General features: G+C 38.0%; 6 protein-coding genes across 7 annotated transcripts in view; 1 reads left to right on the forward strand and 5 right to left on the reverse strand.

Moving 5' to 3' along the window:
- The window catches only part of LOC104811011 (monogalactosyldiacylglycerol synthase 2, chloroplastic), a 2,685-nt gene extending 1,842 nt beyond the window's left edge, over positions 1-843 (reverse strand). The window contains 2 exon segments of the mRNA XM_010537539.1: positions 1-130; positions 274-843. The exon segment at positions 1-130 is cut by the window's left edge and continues 5 nt beyond it. Coding sequence (XP_010535841.1) covers positions 1-130; positions 274-660 — 517 coding nt within the window. The 5' untranslated portion in view covers positions 661-843.
- A 1,698-nt stretch (positions 844-2,541) lies between these two features.
- Positions 2,542-5,027, reverse strand: LOC104811014 (protein SRG1). Its single transcript, XM_010537543.1, has 5 exons — positions 4,685-5,027; positions 3,862-4,109; positions 3,429-3,756; positions 3,196-3,263; positions 2,542-2,906 (listed from the first exon to the last, which is right to left on the reverse strand). Exons 1-5 carry the CDS (start codon positions 4,898-4,900, stop codon positions 2,735-2,737), a joined length of 1,032 nt encoding a protein of 343 aa, XP_010535845.1. The 5' UTR covers positions 4,901-5,027; the 3' UTR covers positions 2,542-2,734.
- A 438-nt stretch (positions 5,028-5,465) lies between these two features.
- LOC104811013 (protein SRG1-like) lies at positions 5,466-7,320 on the reverse strand. Its single transcript, XM_010537541.1, has 4 exons — positions 7,102-7,320; positions 6,371-6,618; positions 5,885-6,212; positions 5,466-5,808 (listed from the first exon to the last, which is right to left on the reverse strand). The coding sequence occupies exons 1-4, from the start codon at positions 7,318-7,320 to the stop codon at positions 5,572-5,574; spliced, it is 1,032 nt and encodes a 343-aa protein (XP_010535843.1). The 3' UTR covers positions 5,466-5,571.
- Positions 7,321-8,126: 806 nt separating this feature from the next.
- LOC104811012 (protein SRG1-like) lies at positions 8,127-10,362 on the reverse strand. The gene is made up of 4 exons (XM_010537540.2): positions 10,073-10,362; positions 9,214-9,461; positions 8,617-8,944; positions 8,127-8,538 (listed from the first exon to the last, which is right to left on the reverse strand). The coding sequence occupies exons 1-4, from the start codon at positions 10,289-10,291 to the stop codon at positions 8,299-8,301; spliced, it is 1,035 nt and encodes a 344-aa protein (XP_010535842.1). The 5' UTR covers positions 10,292-10,362; the 3' UTR covers positions 8,127-8,298.
- A 728-nt stretch (positions 10,363-11,090) lies between these two features.
- On the forward strand, positions 11,091-14,426 carry LOC104811015. 2 transcript variants are annotated; one of them, XM_010537545.1, is made up of 4 exons: positions 11,091-11,442; positions 11,538-13,605; positions 13,703-13,865; positions 13,967-14,426. In XM_010537545.1, the coding sequence occupies exons 2-3, from the start codon at positions 11,718-11,720 to the stop codon at positions 13,861-13,863; spliced, it is 2,049 nt and encodes a 682-aa protein (XP_010535847.1). In that variant the 5' UTR covers positions 11,091-11,442; positions 11,538-11,717; the 3' UTR covers positions 13,864-13,865; positions 13,967-14,426. The 2 variants fall into 2 exon arrangements, with proteins under 2 accessions (XP_010535847.1, XP_010535846.1); XM_010537544.1 differs by having other exon boundaries at positions 11,091-13,605.
- Positions 14,427-14,855: 429 nt separating this feature from the next.
- Positions 14,856-19,020, reverse strand: part of LOC104811016 (protein S-acyltransferase 24) — a 6,099-nt gene continuing 1,934 nt past the window's right edge. Inside the window, exons 4-14 of the mRNA XM_010537546.2 lie at positions 18,971-19,020; positions 18,287-18,366; positions 18,004-18,167; positions 17,615-17,753; positions 17,408-17,507; positions 16,938-16,995; positions 16,735-16,812; positions 16,515-16,613; positions 16,286-16,364; positions 16,023-16,171; positions 14,856-15,735 (exon numbers count right to left, since the gene is read on the reverse strand). Of these exons, the coding sequence (XP_010535848.1) occupies positions 15,292-15,735; positions 16,023-16,171; positions 16,286-16,364; positions 16,515-16,613; positions 16,735-16,812; positions 16,938-16,995; positions 17,408-17,507; positions 17,615-17,753; positions 18,004-18,167; positions 18,287-18,366; positions 18,971-19,020 (1,440 nt within the window). The 3' untranslated portion in view covers positions 14,856-15,291. The remainder of the gene's footprint in view (positions 15,736-16,022; positions 16,172-16,285; positions 16,365-16,514; positions 16,614-16,734; positions 16,813-16,937; positions 16,996-17,407; positions 17,508-17,614; positions 17,754-18,003; positions 18,168-18,286; positions 18,367-18,970) is intronic.

Genomic DNA, 19,020 nt, shown 5'->3' on the forward strand with positions numbered 1-19,020 from the left:
TCCATTTGGGGGAAGTGGTGAGGAAGGCAACCTTCCAGAGCTGAACATGCTTCACCATGAACTTGTAAGATCTTTCCATATCGTTCAATGGCCATCCTGTGTACTCCTTCCACACATCCTTCACTATTATCTGACGATATCATCATTCATTAGCATACATAAAAGCATCCATCATCATCATCATCATCATCATCATCATATATTTTAAGAAAAAGGGTCTTTCGGATTCGGTTATCCGAAAGTCTCGGGTACACGACCCATCTCCACACTTACCTTGTATTCATCCCCGAATTCGATCTTGAAAGCGTCGCGAATGGCCTCGGCCGAGGCACGGTGACCGCCGCCAGTGTCGCTCATGAGGATCAGAACGTTCTTCTTCTTTTCCGCACCAATCTGGACGAGCTCCATTGCAGATTCCTCTTCATCGCTGAAACAGCAATCCTCGTCGCTGTCGACGTAGTTGTTGTTGTTGTCGCCGTTACAATGCTTCATATGCCTGTGCTGACAGTGCCGGTGACTGTGACGTCGACACTCCTCTTCTCTGCCGCCGTCTCCAGCGGTTCCGACGGTGAGGGCAAAACTGGCATTTCCATAAACCCGACCAAACACCTTCTCTGTAATGGATTCTGCTTTTCTTGGAGACAAGACCGTCATCGCCATCAATGGAGGTTTTTCGGAGGATATGGGCGAAGATTCTTCAGACCCTTTTCTCAAGATCCGAAATTTCTCCCTCTGACGGCGTCGGAAACCGGAGAAGGGGAAATTTCCGATCAAACAGAGGAGAGGGAGGGAGAGATTTTTTTTATTTTTTATTTTTGAGTTTGTGGGGTCTCTGAGGAGAGATTATAACTGTGAAGACAACAGGGGACGATGAAGTTGGAATTGCTAGTTTTAGAACAATAAACAGAGAAAATTTTAAAAAAAAAAACATGGGATGAACTGATTTTGTCCGGAGAGCTTGTAGCCGTTGAACTCAAATTTCTTTTTTTGGAATGTTCCGAGAGAGATTCGAATCTTCCCCCTCCCTTAAAAATGGGCAGCGATGGCTTTTCCCTTCTGGTCAATGATTCTAAAACCGGTTCCCGGTTATTTTATAATAACCGAAAGCTTGTTTGGTTTTCTCAATACCAAAAAAATTACGATCAAAATTTTATACACCAACGACAATATATATATAATAGACTTATAGACGGAACTAGAAAATTTTATTATCGAAAAATTAGTACTGCCGTAAAAAATGAGATCAATAGTTTAATTTTATTGAAAACACAGAAAATTTTATAAAAAAGAAATCGTATTAATATGTTAAAAACTCTCAAATAACTCTTCTTTTCATACATTAAAATTACTAAAAATCTATATAAATATATAAACTTTCAAAAATATTACCCGATTACCATCAAAACAAACAATATCATCATTAAACTGCTATCATAAGAATGTTTATATTTTTAAAGTAACTGCATTAAACCTGAAGTTGATAAAAATCAGATCTATTTTTATAGCGTCGTCTAATACTCTGAAAATTCTAGATATTTCAAATAATTAATTTATTTACATAGAAAAATAGAAAAAAGGTAATGTAGGGCCGTCTCAAATTCAAAACAAACAATATCATCATTAAACTGCTATCATAAGAATGTTTATATTTTTAAAGTAACTGCATTAAACCTGAAGTTGATAAAAATCAGATCTATTTTTATAGCGTCGTCTAATACTCTGAAAATTCTAGATATTTCAAATAATTAATTTATTTACATAGAAAAATAGAAAAAAGGTAATGTAGGGCCGTCTCAAATTTTTTTGGAGGCCCTGTACATTATACAAAATTATATCGATAAAAACTATAAATTTATATAATAAAAATAATATTATTAAAAATATTTAATAAAATAGATAAATTAATATAATAAAAAATTATTAATAAAACTAATAATGATTTTAAAAATCATTAAGTTTTATAATAAAAATGATTTAAATATAATCAATAAATTTTGTAATGTTTTTTTTTATTAATGATAAGAATAATATTTTTTTTAAAAAATCCATAAATTTAGGTTTTTTAAAATAAATACAATTCATTTTCAATTTTTAAATAATTTTTTAATTATTATTGATATATTTCAATAATTATAAAATCAATTTAATATTAAATTTGAATTAATAAAAATTTTACATTATAAGTAATTTATATAATATCATATTTATTTGTACAATAATATAATGTATAATAATTATATCAAAAAATTGATTAGAGTAATGATTTTTAAAATGGAATCAATTTGATGTCTCCCCACCTTCCGTAAGCATTTTGGGAAAGTAGTCTTCTTTCTTTCTTCGATCAATCAATGTTAAATTAAAATAATATTCTTCAAATTTATATTTATTATTACAATAATATATAATTAATATTAATAAATAACTTTAAAAATAGGCTTCCAAATTTATGGGGCCACCTTTTGCACTTGCTAGATGGCCCTGGTTAATGTATTTATTTAAAAGTTGATGTCTTTATCGAGTCAACCACCACCTGCAGATGTATGAACTTCTATCACAGTTACTGTCATTGATTCGTTAAGTAACTCAACAAATCATCGATTCCGACAAGGAAAAAAACGATTTTCTCGGGAAAAAAAAGCTCGGGGCAGGGAAAAGGACTGAAAATGTACAACCTCGATCTCCCGACAAGCATTGTTGGACGGCGAAACTCGAACAGGACTGAACAAAACTTCGATCAGATTATTGCAGCTTCGATAGGCCTTCGTCCCTGCTGATAATAATCGAAGTAGGTCTCGACGTACTTCTTAACTGTCTTGTACAACCTCGGTCTTGTCTCGGTCACGAGCCCTTCCGCGGGTTGAATCTCTTTATCCGGCCCCGGGACGCAAAACGTCGCCACCGATATCCTTTGCTTCTCCGTGTTCGTCACCACTCTATGACCGAAATTGAATCAATCCCTAAAAATTAAAATCTTTCAAACACGGTTGCATTAATTATTCATCGATCGAAACTTTTTCTTTCTTTCATTCAATTATTGCAGATTCGATAGGTCTTCGTCCACGTTGATAGGACTCGTGGTATATGTCAAGGTACTTGTTCACTGTCTTATACAACTTCGGTCTTGTCTCCGTCACCAGCTCCTCCACAGGTTGTATGTCTCTTTCTCTATCCGGGTTCCAAAACGTTGCCACGGACACCCGTTCTTTCTCCATGTTCGTCACCACTCTATGCACCGGGCTCTTGTATATTCCATTGCTCATTATCTGAATCCATGTGTATATGTATGTGTGTGTATATATATATACCGTAAAGTTGAAAACATGTAAGCTCATTACCTCGAATATATATATATATATATATATGTTAGCATATGAGCATTTTCAGATCATTCCATTTTTGTTATATATTTCATCAGAGAAAGAAAATACCTCGATTTGGTCACCAACGTTGATAAGAATGGTGTCGGGGATGGTTGGAGCTTTATACCACTTCCCGTCTTTGAGGAACTGAAGGCTCTGAACTTGTTTGTCCGGTAGGAGAAGAGTGATTGCCGAGCCATCGGCATGCGGCTTGAGGCCAAGAATGTTGTCGGGTCTCGGGCACGGGGGATACAAGTTGAATCTCGTAAACAACATCGCCTTTTCTCCATACATCTCGAGAAAGCAATTCTCGTCCAACTCCAACGATCTAGCCATGGCCTTGAGGAATTCCTCGACGAATTCTTGCTGTTTCATAGTGTATCCGTGCAAAGTTTCCCTGCGAATATGTACCGATACAATGCAATCTATAACCAGTCATAACCGATATAACTCAATCGGCCATACTGTAATAACTTGCTAGGGTTTAGGGTTTAGGGTTTACCTGAACCCGACTGGAATTTCAGGCCAGAATTTGAGCTGACGTTGATCTTCGGGGTGAGTGGTAAGATACAACCGATCGATCCAATCAAGAACCTGATCATCGGACAATATCATGTCGCTCCCGTATCCTTCGATACTGCCCGTTTCTCTCGCATACTTCTGCTTCTCTTCCGTCGGTAGCGCAAAGAACTGCTCGGTAACTCCTCGCACTTTGTCTAGGAACTCTTCTGTCATTCCGTGGTTCATCACCTGGCGTTCATCCAACAAGAAAACGCTCTTCAGACACGGATTCTTCGATAGAACGATCGACGAACAGATTCGGAAATCGTGTTAGGGGAATCACTACAACGGTTTGGATCGCATTAACATGAGAAAGAAATGTTAGAATCGCATACCGGGATCTGCCCGAAGATCGAAACTACACCTCAAAACCATTCCCGAGCATCAAAAAAAATCTCGAATTCGAATCGTTTGCAACCCAAAACATAGTCACAGGTAGTTTTATAGCATCGTCTTCTAAGCTAGAAGAGTAGATTTTAATCCTCCATGGAAGGTTGATCCTTTGTTTCTACCGATGGAACCTTGTATTAATCCTCCATGGAAGGATGAATCCAAATGCTTAGCTACCAAACAGGTCTCTAGGGTTTGTGCTGATCATCAACAACTCGGATGCTTTTTGTCTGAAATCTCTCCCAGACAAAAGTACCAGGAAACACCAATCACTCACTGTCTCAATCTTGTCCGTCTCTCAGAATCAGAAATCGCACAGAGAGAGGGGAAAAAAGAAGCTGAATCTGTAAAAGAATGAAAGGAGAGGAGGAGACCTGAACAACGCCCCAGGTGGAGAGAGAGGAGCGAAGTTTACTCAGCTCTTCGGTGGAAGAAGAGAGGAGGCTGAGATCGATCGCCGGAATATCCATCTCCGGCACCGATGCGTTGAGAGGTTCGCCGTCTGCGGTGGGTTTATGTAGATACCTCTCCGGCAAGCCTTCGCCGCCGACGATGACTTCTTGGACAGTCTTGAACTTTGGCTTCTCCATGATGAAAACAGAGGAGGTTTCTGATACGATCTTGGTGGGAGAGAAAAGGTCAAGTCTTTATTTTGGTAAAAGCATTTGGACACAGAGACGATGAAAGAATCGAGATCTTGCTTTGGATCTTGGTCATCTTTGATTTGTTGTCCGTTGGTGATATTTTATTCATTTATTTATATTATTTTCTAATGAAGAGTTCAAACTTCAAAGTCTGGGTCGCATCGGAACAGGTGCCTGGGTGACTACCATGATCAAATATAATTGTAATTTTTGTTTTATGGAATTTAACAAAAATATCTGAAAATCAAATGAATTCGAATTGTATAAATACAATTGTAATAAAATGGAATTTCATATAAAAAATTAAATAAACAGAATTGATATTAAGATACAAAATATAACCTTATGTTTGTATGTCATAATATCAATTTTTGGGTATCCAAAAAAATTCAAATCTTAATCCGAATTTTATAAAATAAAAGGTTTCTAAAATATTTTAATTTTTTAATAAATATTAAGATAGTTTTCGGTTTAAGAAAACAAAAATATTAATTTTTAATTAAAAAAAATAGAGATAAAAAACAATATATAAGTAATCAGGTCTATATATCGGATACCCAATTGCATTAACTATTTACAAAACTTTCAAAACTTTTGTATGAAAGCTTCTTTTTTAGTTACAAAATTGCAGATTCGATGGGTCGTCGTCCGCGTTGATAGTTCTCGAAGTAGATGTCGACATACTTGTTCATTGTCTTATACAACCTCGGACTTGTCTCCGTCACCAACTCCTCCACAGGCTGGATGTCTCTCTCTGGATCCGGACTGCAAAACGTCGCCACGGACACTCGTTCTCTCTCCATGTTCGCCACCACTCTATGCATCGGGCTCTTGTATATCCCGTTGCTCATTATCTGAATCCACATGAGAATATATATATATATATATATATATATATACCGTAAAGTTGAAAACATGTAAGCTCATTACCTCGATTTGGTCACCGACGACGATCAGAATGGTTGCGGGGACAATCGGAGGTTTGTACCACTTCCCATCTTTGAGGAACTGAAGACTTTCAACTTCTATGTCTGGTAAGACAAGCGTGATTGTTGAGCTGTCGGCGTGAGGCTTGATGCCGAGGACTTTGTCGGGTTTAGGGCACGGAGGATAGAATGTGAATCTTGCATTCAACATCGCGTTATCGCCCTGCATCCGTAGAAAGCGATTCTCATCTAGCTCCAACGATCTCGCCATGGCCATGAGGAATTGCTCACACACTTGTTGGTTCTTCTCGGTGAATTCGTGCAGAGTTTCCCTGCCAAGATCGAATTAGCAGCAGCATATACGCCTTCGGATTTGCGCTATATATATCGTTATGAACTGACTAAGACTTAACTCTCTAGACGATAATACAAAAGCTGATTAAGATGTTAACACATGATAAGTTCGATGAACCCAAAGATTATATATTACCTGAATCCGACGGGGATTTCGGGCCAGAATTCGAGCTTGCGCTGATCTTCGGGATGAGTAGTGAGAAACAAGCGGTCGTTCCAATCAAGAACTTGATCATCGAACAATATCATGTCGCTTCCATACCCTTCGATACTGCCCGTCTCCCTTTCGTACTTCTTCTTCTCTTCGGTTGGCAGAGCGAAGAACTGCCTCGAGAGTTCTTGCATTTTGTCTACGATCTCTTCCCTCATTCCATGATTCATTACCTGATTTGAATCAATACATACAAAAAAAACATTCTTTAAGTTCGCATTATCATTCGTAGATTTCACACGTGTTATTAAAACTTTGGAAAAATCTAATTTGGAAGACCATTAATACTCTCCTGACCATATTAGCATCACAGAGATTTCAATTCTTAGTCAAAACCGAACCGACCTAAACCGGGTTTCCACTCTGGCAGCCACCAAACCAACCCTCTTGGATCGATCCATGTAACAAGACCTAACTATGGTGCTTTTGTTTCCAACTTCTTCAAGACAAAGTCTTTTCAAACACTGTCCAAGAACTCACGTATTCAGTTCATAGCCGTCTGGATTTAGTGCACGTGCGTAAATGAACAAGAATTTGGGAGCTTTGTTTTTTGTTGTAAACCCTAATTGATTGAGAACAACACGACCATTCAATTGTGTAAGTATATGTTAATAATAGAAATATTATTGCTGTGTTTATGAATAGAAAGAGGAGACCTGAACAACGCCCCAGGTGGAGAGAGAGGACCGAAGTTTAGTCAGCTCTTCAGGGGAAGAAGAGAGGAGGAGGCTGAGATCGATCGCCGGAATATCCATCTCCGGCACCGGTCCGTCGAGAGATTCGCCGTCTCCGGTGGGTTTACAGATGTACCTCTCCGGAAAGCTTTCGCCGCCGGCGAGGACTTCTTGGACAGTCTTGAACTTTGGCTTCTCCATAACGAATACGATCTTGCTGTCCGTTTGGTAATGTTTTATGTATGTTTTTTTTGGGTTCCGAACTTGCATGCGATTGACTCGTGTTGTGTAACGGTCAAATACACGTGGACTGTTCATTTGACTTCGGAGAAAATGCTTTACGGAAATATAAAAAGATAATGACCGAGCCAACTGTCAATTATTTTGTTCATAAAATTTTCCACCAAATTATCAATTTCATCTCTTTTTAATTTAAAAAATCATTTTAAAATTTTAAATTCATTTTAATCTTCATTTTTTAATTAAAAGTTCAGAAATAACTAAATGAATTGAAAAAAATAGAGAGTAATTCGATGAGTAGTTTACTTTAAAACGATATAATTTTTTTAAAGGTATCAGGATTGAGTCTGATTTTATATTTGTGTATCACATCACACCAATGAAAATAATATCGAAAATAAGAATTTTAAAACTCTTAAATTTACTTTAAATATTAATATTTTTAATTTTTAAAAAACTTTCATTTTTAAATTATAGAAAATAAAGATTAATTTTATAATTTTAAAAAACATTAAAAATAGTAATATTTTTATCGGATCCTAAAACCGTGGAAAATTAAAATTCGACTCCAATATATGGATAATTTGATTTACAAATCCAAACTCGTACAACCAACCAGCTGCATCAAATATATGGAAAAATCGGATAATTTCGGACATCGTTGATGGGATATTCGGTCGTTAAAAGACCCAAACACTAAAACTGTAAAAAGCCGAACATCGCCATTTTAGTTATTAACCATATAACTAAACCAAATAAAACATAAGTGTAATCAAACTAAATCTGATATTAAAATTTAACTGTTATGATTTTTCTAAATCCAAAAAAATCCAAACCGAAAGGACCATCCATCTACCGAAATTGAATCAATCCCTAAAAATTAAAATCTTTCAAACACGGTTGCATTAATTATTCATCGATCGAAACTTTTTCTTTCTTTCATTCAATTATTGCAGATTCGATAGGTCTTCGTCCACGTTGATAGGACTCGTGGTATATGTCAAGGTACTTGTTCACTGTCTTATACAACTTCGGTCTTGTCTCCGTCACCAGCTCCTCCACAGGTTGTATGTCTCTTTCTCTATCCGGGTTCCAAAACGTTGCCACGGACACCCGTTCTTTCTCCATGTTCGTCACCACTCTATGCACCGGGCTCTTGTATATTCCATTGCTCATTATCTGAATCCATGTGTATATGTATGTGTGTGTATATATATATGTATATGCGGTAAAGATGACAACTTGTAAGCTCGTTACCTCGATTTGGTCACCGAGGACGACCAGAATGGTTGCAGGGACAACTGGAGGTCTGTACCACTTCCCATCTTTGAGGAACTGAAGGCTTTCAACTTCTTTGTCTTGTAAGAGAATCGTGATTGTATATCCGTCGGCGTGTGGCTTGACTCCGAGAACTTTGTCGGGTTTAGGGCACGGAGGATAGAAGGTGAATCTGGTATAGAACGTGGAGTTATCGCCCTGCATCTGCAGAAAGCGGCTCTCGTCCAGCTCCAACGATCTTGCCATGGCCATGAGGAGTTGTTCAGACAATCGTCGTTGCTTCTTGGTGAGTTCATGCACAGTTTCCCTGCAAAAGTACCCGGAAATGATGAGATTTTCGTCCGTCTGCATTTCCCCTAGCTCCCGAAAACGACATCATATGGACTAGATTGAAAGGGATCACGAAGCAGAACGTTCTCAGTTTTCAGCCGGACACTAGAAACGTCATGAAATGTCTGGCCGAAAACTGATAACGTTGTGCTTCGGGATAACATAAATTAGCTTACTGGTCACAATACATGATGATTAAGTTGATCGATGAGCAAAGATTCTTACCATTGTAAGCTACAAGTTTACCTGAATCCGACGGGGGTTTCGGGCCAGAATTCGAGCTTGCGCTGACCTTCGGGGTGAGTAGTGAGAAACAAGCGGTCGTTCCAATCGAGCACTTGATCCTCGAACAATATCATGTCGTTTCCATACCCTTCGGTACTACCCGTTTCTCTCGCATACTTGTGCTTCTCTTCGTTTGGTAGCCCGAAGAACAGCCTGGAGAGTTCTCGTACTTTGTCCAGGAGCTCTTCCGTCATTCCATGATTCATCAACTGATTCGGGGGGGAAAAACACGAGTTCTTTAAAGACGCGTTCTTCCACAGAATGCTCATAGATTTCACAACTTCCATTGATAAGCTTATCTATATAGAAGTATGAAGATTTCAAGCTGATGGCAAAAGATCACCCAAAGCGTCCAAACTACTAACCGAAACCATTCCGAAGCATATTAGAGCCATCCGACATATCTCAAATTTCGGTAAGATCGATCCTTATGTTATACCATGAATCATATGATCAATCCGGATCCCAATTACTAAGCTAGATGAAGAGTACATGAACAATAACAGAAACTTCCATTTTCAATGAGATATGGAACATCAAGCACAAAAAGGTTGTTTGCACCCAATATACGTATGGTTCACCATTGTTGAATCTGGGAGAATTCAAGATGGATCCATGGAAGGCTAAATCCAAATGGTTAGCCACCAAACTGGTCAATGGGGTCTGTGTTAATCATCAACAACTCGGATGCCTTTTGTCTGAAACTTCTCCCAGCAATCACTCAAAAACACAATCACTGTCTCAATGTTGTTGGTTTCACACAGAGAGGAAAAAGAAGAAGAAGCTGAATCAGTAAAAGAATGAAAGGAGAGGAGGAGACCTGAACAACGCCCCAAGTGGAGAGAGATGAGCGAAGTTTAGTCAACTCTTCATGGGAAGAAGAGAGGAGGAGGCTGAGATCGATCGCCGGGATATCCATCTCCGGCACCGATGCGTCGAGAGGCTCGCCGTCTCCGGTGGGTTTATGCAGATATCTCTCCGGCAATCCTTCGCCGCCGGCGATGACTTCTTGGACAGTCTTGAACTTTGGCTTCTCCATGATGAAAAGAATCGAGATCCTGGGTCGTCCAGAGTTTCTTTGATTCACCGAAAAATTATAAACCCATTAAAAAAGAAAAAGAAAAAGGCATTATCACCCTTATCCAGTGACTATTAATAGCTACATATAAAATATGGTGTTCTAATATTTTTAGATCAATTTTAACCAAAAAAAAAAAATATTTTTAGATCAATCACTTAAATTATATCATATCATAAATAATCTTATTATTTTTTTCTAATCTATAAGATTAACTGAAAAATTAATTTTTGGTTATGAGAATCATATTTTTGTTCGAACAAAAAAATTATTATTTTAAAAAACAAGATAACTATATTTTTACTATAGTTTTCTTTTTAATATAAAGTTAACTTTTGGTCATAAGAATCATATAAAATTAATTTTTCTAATTCTAAATTGGTATTATAGTTTTCTTTTTTATTCAAAACATTGATAACCGCCAAAAAAATTGTGTATAAGTGTGCATATATATGTATATATATGTAGTGTATAAGTGTATATATATTTATACATGTATGTGTGTATATATATGTGTGTATTTTTTTAATTAATTAATTATTACAAAAATCTGACGTGACGTCGTTACTATTCATGTAAAAACAATTGATACAAATTATGGAAGTTGATTCATTTTTGTAATATTTAGTCAAATTAAAAATTTGTATATTTATTAAAAAAATTAATATTTTTTTTAAGATAATTTCCTAGTTTAATTATACAAATTTGCATAGAGATCTTCACATGAAATCTATCCTTTTTTTTTCTTTCTTTCCTATGTGAAGAAATCCACAAAGATGAAGCATTCGTTGTGGCACGACAGCCTTTGTCGTGTCTTTTAGATGAAGCTTTGTCGAAATCTTACCCATTTCAGATGCACAGAGCCCACATGCTCGAATCTTTTCTTCATCATCTCCTCCTCCAAATCCCCACCACATTCTCTCATCCTTCCCCTCTAATTTTCCCGGAAAGTTCAAACCTTTTTTCCCGAGAAAACCATCACCCGATGAGATTTCCCGACGCATAGCTTCGTCTTGTTCCAGAAGAGGAAAGTTTGCCCCTTTCCTTAATTTTGTTCCATTACCCATTACAGATCTCGATTACGATAGAGGCGTAGAAGCTCTTCTGTATCTGTAAGTCTTGGGTTTTGTTCTGTTTCCTACACTTTGCATGTGTTCTTTGATGCGATCATGCAACTATTTCTTGTCTGCAACTGTTCCATTGCCAGATTTGTCGGATTGTGTTGTATAGCTTTCTGAAAGCTCACATGAATTCAGCATAATCTCGTGGGCGGTTTCTTTGTATTTAGCATCTAATCTAAACCGCCAAAGGTAGAATCTTGGATTGGATACGAGGTTAAAGTCTTGGATTTAGAATCTCCCTCTGTGCTTCGTTTCTGGGAATTGAAATGGGGAAGCAAAAGGGAAAGCAGAAGTTGCAGAATGAGGGAACATCTGAAGATAATGGTGATAATGACAATAACATGGTAGAGACAGTAGATTGTGTAGTAAGGGCACGGGGATTGAAGGAAGAGGGAAACAAGTTGTTTCAGAAGAGGGATTACAAAGGGGCAATGTCGAGATACGAGGAAGCAATCAAAGTGCTTCCGAGGGATCATGAAGAAGTGCCTGATATCCGAGCTTACATGGCCACATGCTATATGCAGATGGGTCCAAATGAATACCCGAAAGCAATCCATGAATGTGACTTGGCACTTAAGGTGAATGCTAATCATAGCAAAGCTTTGTTGAAGAGGGCAAGGTGCTATGAGGCATTGAATAAGTTGGATTTGGCTCTAAGAGATGTTTGCATGGTTTTGGAGATGGATCCAAACAATCCAATGGCTTCCGAAATCTCGGAGAAGTTAAGGAGAACCCTAGAGAGCAAAGGGTTACGGGTGAAAGATGCGGTTATAGAGTTGCCACCAGATTACGTTGAACCGGCCGAGGCTTCTACTGCACTGTGGGTTGTAGAAGACAAAACACAAGACAAGAAAAAGAAGGGCAGCAACCAGGTTCTGGATTCAGAAAAGGGCAAGGAAAAAGCTACCAATAAGCAGAATAAGAAGAAAGGAAAGGAAAAACGGGCAGATAAGGTAGATGAAACACGAGAAGAACAGGATAAAGAGATTATAGCAGAGGAGGTGTTGCATAAAAGTGTTGAAGAGGTAAAGAAGACTGTAAAATTGATATATGCCGATGATGTAAGATGGGCCAAGGTACCGTTAAACTGTACTCTCTTTCAACTGAGGGAAATCATTCATGATCGGTTTTCCAGCCTCAGGGCAGTCCATATAAAGTACAGGGACCCTGAAGGGGATTTGGTAACAATCACAACTAATGAAGAATTAAGGATGGCTGAAGCATCGGAAAATACACAGGATACTATGAAATTCTATGTTGTGGAAGTTAGTCCTGAACAGGACCAGTTTTTTGGAAGATTGATCGAGAGTAAGAAGCTTAAAACAACAATTGATACTCGTATTTCCAAGGTGAAAAGACAAGGTACATGTAAAATCGAAGATTGGATGACTGAATTTGCTCGGCTTTTTAAGGATCAAGTCACAGTTGATTCTCGTGCATGCTTGAATCTTCAAGAACTCGGCATGAAAATTTATTCTGAAGCTATGGAGGAGGCAGTAACCTCTGAAGAAGCTCAAGGACTTTTCGACAGAGCAGCCGATCAATTCCAAGAAATGGCTGCCCGGTCATTGTTAAAGCTAGGTCACGTGTTCATGTCCCGAGCAAGGAAAAGGTTGAGCTTCTCGCAAAATGTTTCTATGGAATCCATACCGAAGCAGACTGAAACTGCTTATGAATGGGTTCAGAAGGAATACACAGAAGCAAGAAAGAAATATGAAGAAGCCATGAGAATAAAGCCAGATTTATATGAAACCTTCCTGGCATTAGGTCTGCAGCAATTTGAGGAGGCAAAACTTTCTTGGTATTATGTACTTTTCAGCCATATTGATTTGAAAACATGGCCTTGTGAAGTTGTGTTACAGCTTTATCAAAAGGCTGAAAACAACATAGCAAAGAGTATACAATTGTGGAAAAAGTTGCATGGAGAGATACCGGACGGTCCACATCTAGATACCCGAGCAGATGCAGCGGAAAAGTTCAAGTCTCGGCTAAATATTTTGTGGGCTGCCATACTTTACGAGAGATCGTTAATGGAATACAAACTCGACCTACCCGTCTGGAAAGAATGTCTAGATGCTGCAATGAAGAAGTTTGAGGTGGCTGGAACATGTGCCATGGACGAGGAAAATTACGCAAAAAATAATACTCTTAGGGGTAGGATCCGATCTAACTTTGCATTTTACCTTGCAAGATTTCGAGCACAATATATATATATATATATATGAGAACCATTTCTTTGTTCTTACTGCAGATATGAGATTCCAAATGGAGGATGTAACACAGATATGTAACGAGATAGATGGAGCGAAAACATGGAGAACCGAGATCCCTTCTGACCAGTTGCGAAAGATATTTAAGAGGAGAATCTCGGATATTTTTCACGTATCAGAGACCGAAATCCATTGTGGTTGAAGGCATACTTCTGCAACTCTGAAACTGGAAATGCTATTTCTTGATGCCATATGATTGGTTATTCACCGATAACAAGATCTAACTATGAGATCTCTCTGTGCAGGTTCTTTTGCGGGTGCAAATTTCCATGTCTCGATTATTACAGGTGGTATCTTATTTGGGTTTTTTCGGGTAACGATCATATGTTCAACTTTGAGAATTGACATTGGAGAAATTGAGGCCCAAGCTTTCTGAGATTATCCAGTTTGGTCTGCCGAAGTTTGTGTCTTCTGCTTCAATGTCTCTTCTGGTGAGCTGTGTAAGCAAACAGATAACACAGAGCTTTGATTACTTCATTGGTTTTGTCTGAAATTTGTTTTTTAGTGAGAGAGTGAAGCATATATATATATATATATATATATATATATATATATATATAGAGAGAGAGAGAGAGAGACCAACTGTTTTCTGGAACCTCCCCCAGAGTTGTGTGAAAACTCATTCAGACATTCTTTTGTACCTTTATGTTGCTGTTATGTTCCCAGTTCTGACAGAAAATTAAGTTTTAAGACAAGCAGCAGTCAGGGCAGGTGGGTTATGGTTATCCGAATTTTGAGTATATGTATCTGTAGGTATCCTTTCCAAATTTCGGGTATTTACAGATATCTATCCCACCAGCATCCAAATTTTGGATACCTATGATTTTCTGTCTGAATACGAATCGGGTCTGCCGTCGATGAAAACCCAAGTCACAAAATTCGAACTTGGGTTCCATGGATAAGTCCAGACCCCCTCCGCATTCCTGAATACCCGAATTTCAGATACTCGACCTTCTTAAAGACAAGATCGGGTAGACCGTAAAAAATCCGAAATCGAATTGCTGAAAAACTCGGATACCCTATACTTACACTGGCACCCAGCATTTACTCAGTTCGACATAAATGAAGGTTTAAGGCATCTGCTCAAAGACTAATTTAGTTGGAATTTTGAGCAAGAATCATTCTTATAACTAGTAAAAGTAATAATTTCTCCATACAATTGATGTAAAATACTATATGTTAACCCCTGAACTTATCAATCTAGGATTCATCCGTTAATGGCTTACAATAAAATACAAGTGAAACCTCAAAACAAGATAAAGAACTTGTGACCAAAACAGCAAAAGCTTAAAACTTTTGCCTGATCTGTTTTACAAAGCTCAAACAATGGCATCTATGTGCAACCGCCAAAAGAATAATATGCCTCTTTTTCCTGACCTCTTTGAAGATATAAGAGCATGCTGCAGCATCATCACCACCCAGAACCCGAAAAGACGAACAGAATCAGAGAAGAAAACCGATACCAAATACCGAGAGCGAACCAACCAACTACCGAGCAATTACGTGTTCCGTGCAACACAGATTGCGCGATTTCGAGAAATGAGGACGAGGCAATATCGTTACCGTTATATCATGGAGGCATAACGGGTCGGGAAGAGCTGCGACCGAGACCGAGACCTAAACCCAACGGTACACTGTCACTCTTTGACCTGACATGTTTACTACCATGGCTGCAGCTTGAAGAATGAACATGATGCTGATTATGATGATGATGATTGGTGTTGCCAACATCGATAGCGACATGGGAACTTCCATTGGCGTTGCCGGAATTAACGCTAGTTCCGTCTTGAAAGTTTGGATTATGCTGCATTTGGATCATACCAATACCTTCTTCTCTTGGTGACGAGGTTTCTTCTCGACACTCAATGTCTTCATTATATCCCTTTATAAGGAAATCTGAGCAGTTTCTTCTGCAACCGTGGTCGTAAGGGTTTCTGAATCGACCACCCGGGCCTCTTAAGTAGCTGTAGCGCATTGCGTTGGCCATTTCGTTGGTGGTTATGTTCCTCGATATCTGTCAACAAAAGCATGAAAAGTTCGGGTAACAAGGTACTGGCCAAAACACCCATGAGACAAACACCGAAAAATAAATGAGAATAGGGTGATAGCTTTTCTAACGAGTGGTTACACCGACCGATAAGAAACTTTTACCCCGGGAAGGAATTTCAGACGATATTTTTATATCAGATAATGGAGAAATAACTGATCCAAACCATCTTATAACAAATAGTATCAACGATCATAAAGAAAAAGAGGAAGGCAAACCGTTAAAAAGAAAGGAAACGAGGCGTGAAGACAAACCTGTGAAGCTTGTATGACAGTTAAAATGGCGACAGAGAAGAAGAGGCAGCATTCCACTATCAGAAAGGACATGGCACCGACATGATTAGTAGCAACATGGCCCAACCATGCTCCAAATGCAGACGGAGCTGAAGGATCAGTCAATATTCCTGCATTACCAAGAATTTTACTCGTTCATTTAAATTTCTATGATTGCTTTTTTTTTTATAACAGAATCATATGTCACGATAAGAGTTAAACGTCAACTTCCACCAATAACGTACTTGTAAGAGTGACACCGCCTGTTATTAGCATTGCTAGAACTTCCAGGAAAAGGAAAAGAAAAAAGTCCCACTTATTTTTCTGCATCAGTTGGAAAGAAATGAGAAACAGAGGTTCGTCAGATCAATGAGAGATCTAGGTTTGAAAATAAAAAATGAACCAAGTGCCAGTCAATGAAGATAATCGTAGAAATAGCAGATGAAAAAAGGGACATGTCAAGCCTGAACTTACTTTGCCAATACAATTTGATACCCAAGGACAATGATGATCAAATTGCTCTACACAACGATCACATGTTGAACAGTGCTTAGCTCGAAGAGGTCTTATGATCTGACAAGTCATAGTAAGTGATTAGCAAAGAAAGAATGTCATAACACAATATTTGGTGAATAGATAAATGTGAAGCTAAACTTATCAAAAGAAAAAAAAAGAACAGAAGTTTCACAGATACCTTGCATGTTGCACAGAGCTGTGTCCAATTCCCAGCAAGTAAAGCAGGATTGTTCAGCTCTATTTTCAGTAATGGTTCCTAGAAAGAGTACCCAAACAAATTTTTTATTAAAAAAAACGCAATGACGTTTCTGGAAGAAAAAGAAGAGGCGAGGCTTTATGAGGCAGGGTAGGATGCACAATACTAAAGCTAATAATACTCACATCGTCTTTCATGTTCTGTGGATCATGAATATTCATTCTGATGTAACCAGGATCCTTTCTGCAAACGAAAATTATAAAATTTAAGAATAAAATAAATCTCATGTCTGTCACACAAAGATATAGCTGAAAACAGAAATCATGAATTATGTCAAATGTTCCCAGCAGCATTCAGCAAAGGGCACGCTGATTAAGATAAAACTTTACGACAATAGACACTGCTACAGTTGATAAAAGAAAAGTAAAAAGAAGGTAAATGATGAGCAGTAAGCAATATTAGCTGATTTGGATGAAACTAACAAGAAATTGAGCCAAGAATGCTTCCACAGAAAAACATTCCACTAGAGAAGATACAGAGTACAGACACAGACAGACATATTGTATAGATAAAAGGATTGCAGAGACAAGCATACACACAATAGTTCTTAAAAGATGAAGAAAAGGAGATTGGAAAAGACTAGGTCATCACATACCTGCTACACCGATAAAACAAAAATAATCCTGCAGTTGCCAAAAAGAAACCCAGCCATGCGAGGGCACCGAACCCACTTGTTAGCTTTGGCAGATTGGATGCTGCAAGAATGGAAAAACAATTTGCAAATTAATAATGAAACATGATACATGAATAATTATTTTCTAAGATGCACATTTAGGAGATCCAAACAGGCCAAAGCAGATACCCAAAACTACAGAATTGGTATAGATGAGAAGAAGCAGCACGATCATGAACCAAAGTATTGGAGCAAGCCCCAGCTTTGATAATCTTCCAAGGGTGCTGCTTCCGTCACACCGTTTTTCAAGCAGCCTTCTAGCATTTCCCTGCATATAATATAATAGTCAAAGACAAGCACGCAAAAATAGATTCACCAAATTTGAATTTTCTGAGAACACTACGCACAGTGTTGTTCATCAATTTGAACAGAACCAAACTAGGAAAATTACAGACACAGTTAGCCAGTACAATTTGTTTCCAAGGCATCTATGTGGGTTGGTGCTAAGGCTATGAGAGAGTCAAATCAACAGTCAGTTAAAAAGGAAATCCATAACCAAGAAGACAATGAATACCTACAAGGAAAAAAGCAACTTGTCTGTGATTCTTTTCAGCAGCAAGTTGTGCAGGGGTAAGCCCAGTATTATCAGTAATAATCAAATCATCTTTCTTCCCAGCCTGCACTAAAACCGTGCACGCCTCCAAATTTCCCCGTATAGCAGCCCAGTGGAGAGGAGTGCAACCTGAGAGCATAATCAACAAAATGGAACAAGAAATTCATGCATGGTCTGTTTTCTAATTTCAGATGATAAAGAAAGAGGTAGGAATTTTAAAAGACAATAGTCGATTATATATGAATTACCTTCTTTGTCCTGTCGTCCTCTATATGCATCCATAAACAAAAGAAGGCGAATACAATCAGCGAAACCTTTATATGCGGCCCTGAGTTTCTCAAAACATGAGAAAAAAAAGGAAGAAAAAATTTAGGGCTAGTCTTCTGATAAATAAGGAATATCGACAAATGAATTTTGACTTTTGAGATTAACTATATCATTCTAACATCCAAGTGCCAGGAAGACCCGAGCAGAAACCCAAATACTGTCTTTGAATCTCATAGAGAGTTGTCTCGGTTGACCAATTCAAACTTGTTCTTTAGACATTTAAGGAAGAACGCTCTGACAGGGTAAAGACTTCTGTTGTAAAAGATCTTCAAATGGGAAATAAAATCAAGGAAGATGAAAAGAGAAATTACCAACCCAAGTATCAGGACCAGCTATCGTCTGGAACATTTAAGACAACATGATAAATAAGATATTAAACAAAAGTATAGGTACTCCAACAGGCATGGACCAATACAGAGAAGATGAAACTCGCATGACATACCCAGAACTTAGATTTAGAATGTAAAGTCCCGAAGAAAAAATTAATAAAAAACCAACAGGTCCCCATAGGAACAAGATAGTTTTCACACCTGAAAGGAGAAATGGAAAATAGCAAAGTAAGACAATCACATCCAAGAAACAGTTTCAGACAAGCCTGTATTTACCAGTGCAAGGGGCTTCTTCCATCATTATCAGGAACATCAGGATCGGCATT

This window comes from Tarenaya hassleriana, unplaced genomic scaffold (assembly GCF_000463585.1).
Source record: "Tarenaya hassleriana unplaced genomic scaffold, ASM46358v1 Cleome19, whole genome shotgun sequence".
NCBI lineage: Eukaryota > Viridiplantae > Streptophyta > Magnoliopsida > Brassicales > Cleomaceae > Tarenaya > Tarenaya hassleriana.

Bases quoted from the DNA above. Each gene is read 5' to 3' on its own strand.
- LOC104811014 (XM_010537543.1), bottom strand. From the start codon at position 4,900: ATGGAGAAGCCAAAGTTCAAGACTGTCCAAGAAGTCATCGTCGGCGGC. The intron at 3,757-3,861 runs GTAAACCCTAAA...ACATATTCGCAG, and splicing joins GAAATTCCAGTCGGGTTCAG to GGAAACTTTGCACGGATACA. The intron at 3,264-3,428 runs GTATTTTCTTTC...ACATGGATTCAG, and splicing joins ACGTTGGTGACCAAATCGAG to ATAATGAGCAATGGAATATA.
- LOC104811012 (XM_010537540.2), bottom strand. From the start codon at position 10,291: ATGGAGAAGCCAAAGTTCAAGACTGTCCAAGAAGTCATCGCCGGCGGC. The intron at 9,462-10,072 runs GTCTCCTCCTCT...CCCCCGAATCAG, and splicing joins CCACTTGGGGCGTTGTTCAG to TTGATGAATCATGGAATGAC. The intron at 8,945-9,213 runs GTAAACTTGTAG...GTACTTTTGCAG, and splicing joins GAAACCCCCGTCGGATTCAG to GGAAACTGTGCATGAACTCA.
- LOC104811015 (XM_010537544.1), top strand. From the start codon at position 11,718: ATGGGGAAGCAAAAGGGAAAGCAGAAGTTGCAGAATGAGGGAACATCT. The intron at 13,606-13,702 runs GTAGGATCCGAT...TTCTTACTGCAG, and splicing joins AAAAAATAATACTCTTAGGG to ATATGAGATTCCAAATGGAG.
- LOC104811013 (XM_010537541.1), bottom strand. From the start codon at position 7,320: ATGGAGAAGCCAAAGTTCAAGACTGTCCAAGAAGTCCTCGCCGGCGGC. The intron at 6,213-6,370 runs GTAATATATAAT...CGATCTTGGCAG, and splicing joins GAAATCCCCGTCGGATTCAG to GGAAACTCTGCACGAATTCA. The intron at 5,809-5,884 runs GTAATGAGCTTA...ATGTGGATTCAG, and splicing joins TCGTCGGTGACCAAATCGAG to ATAATGAGCAACGGGATATA.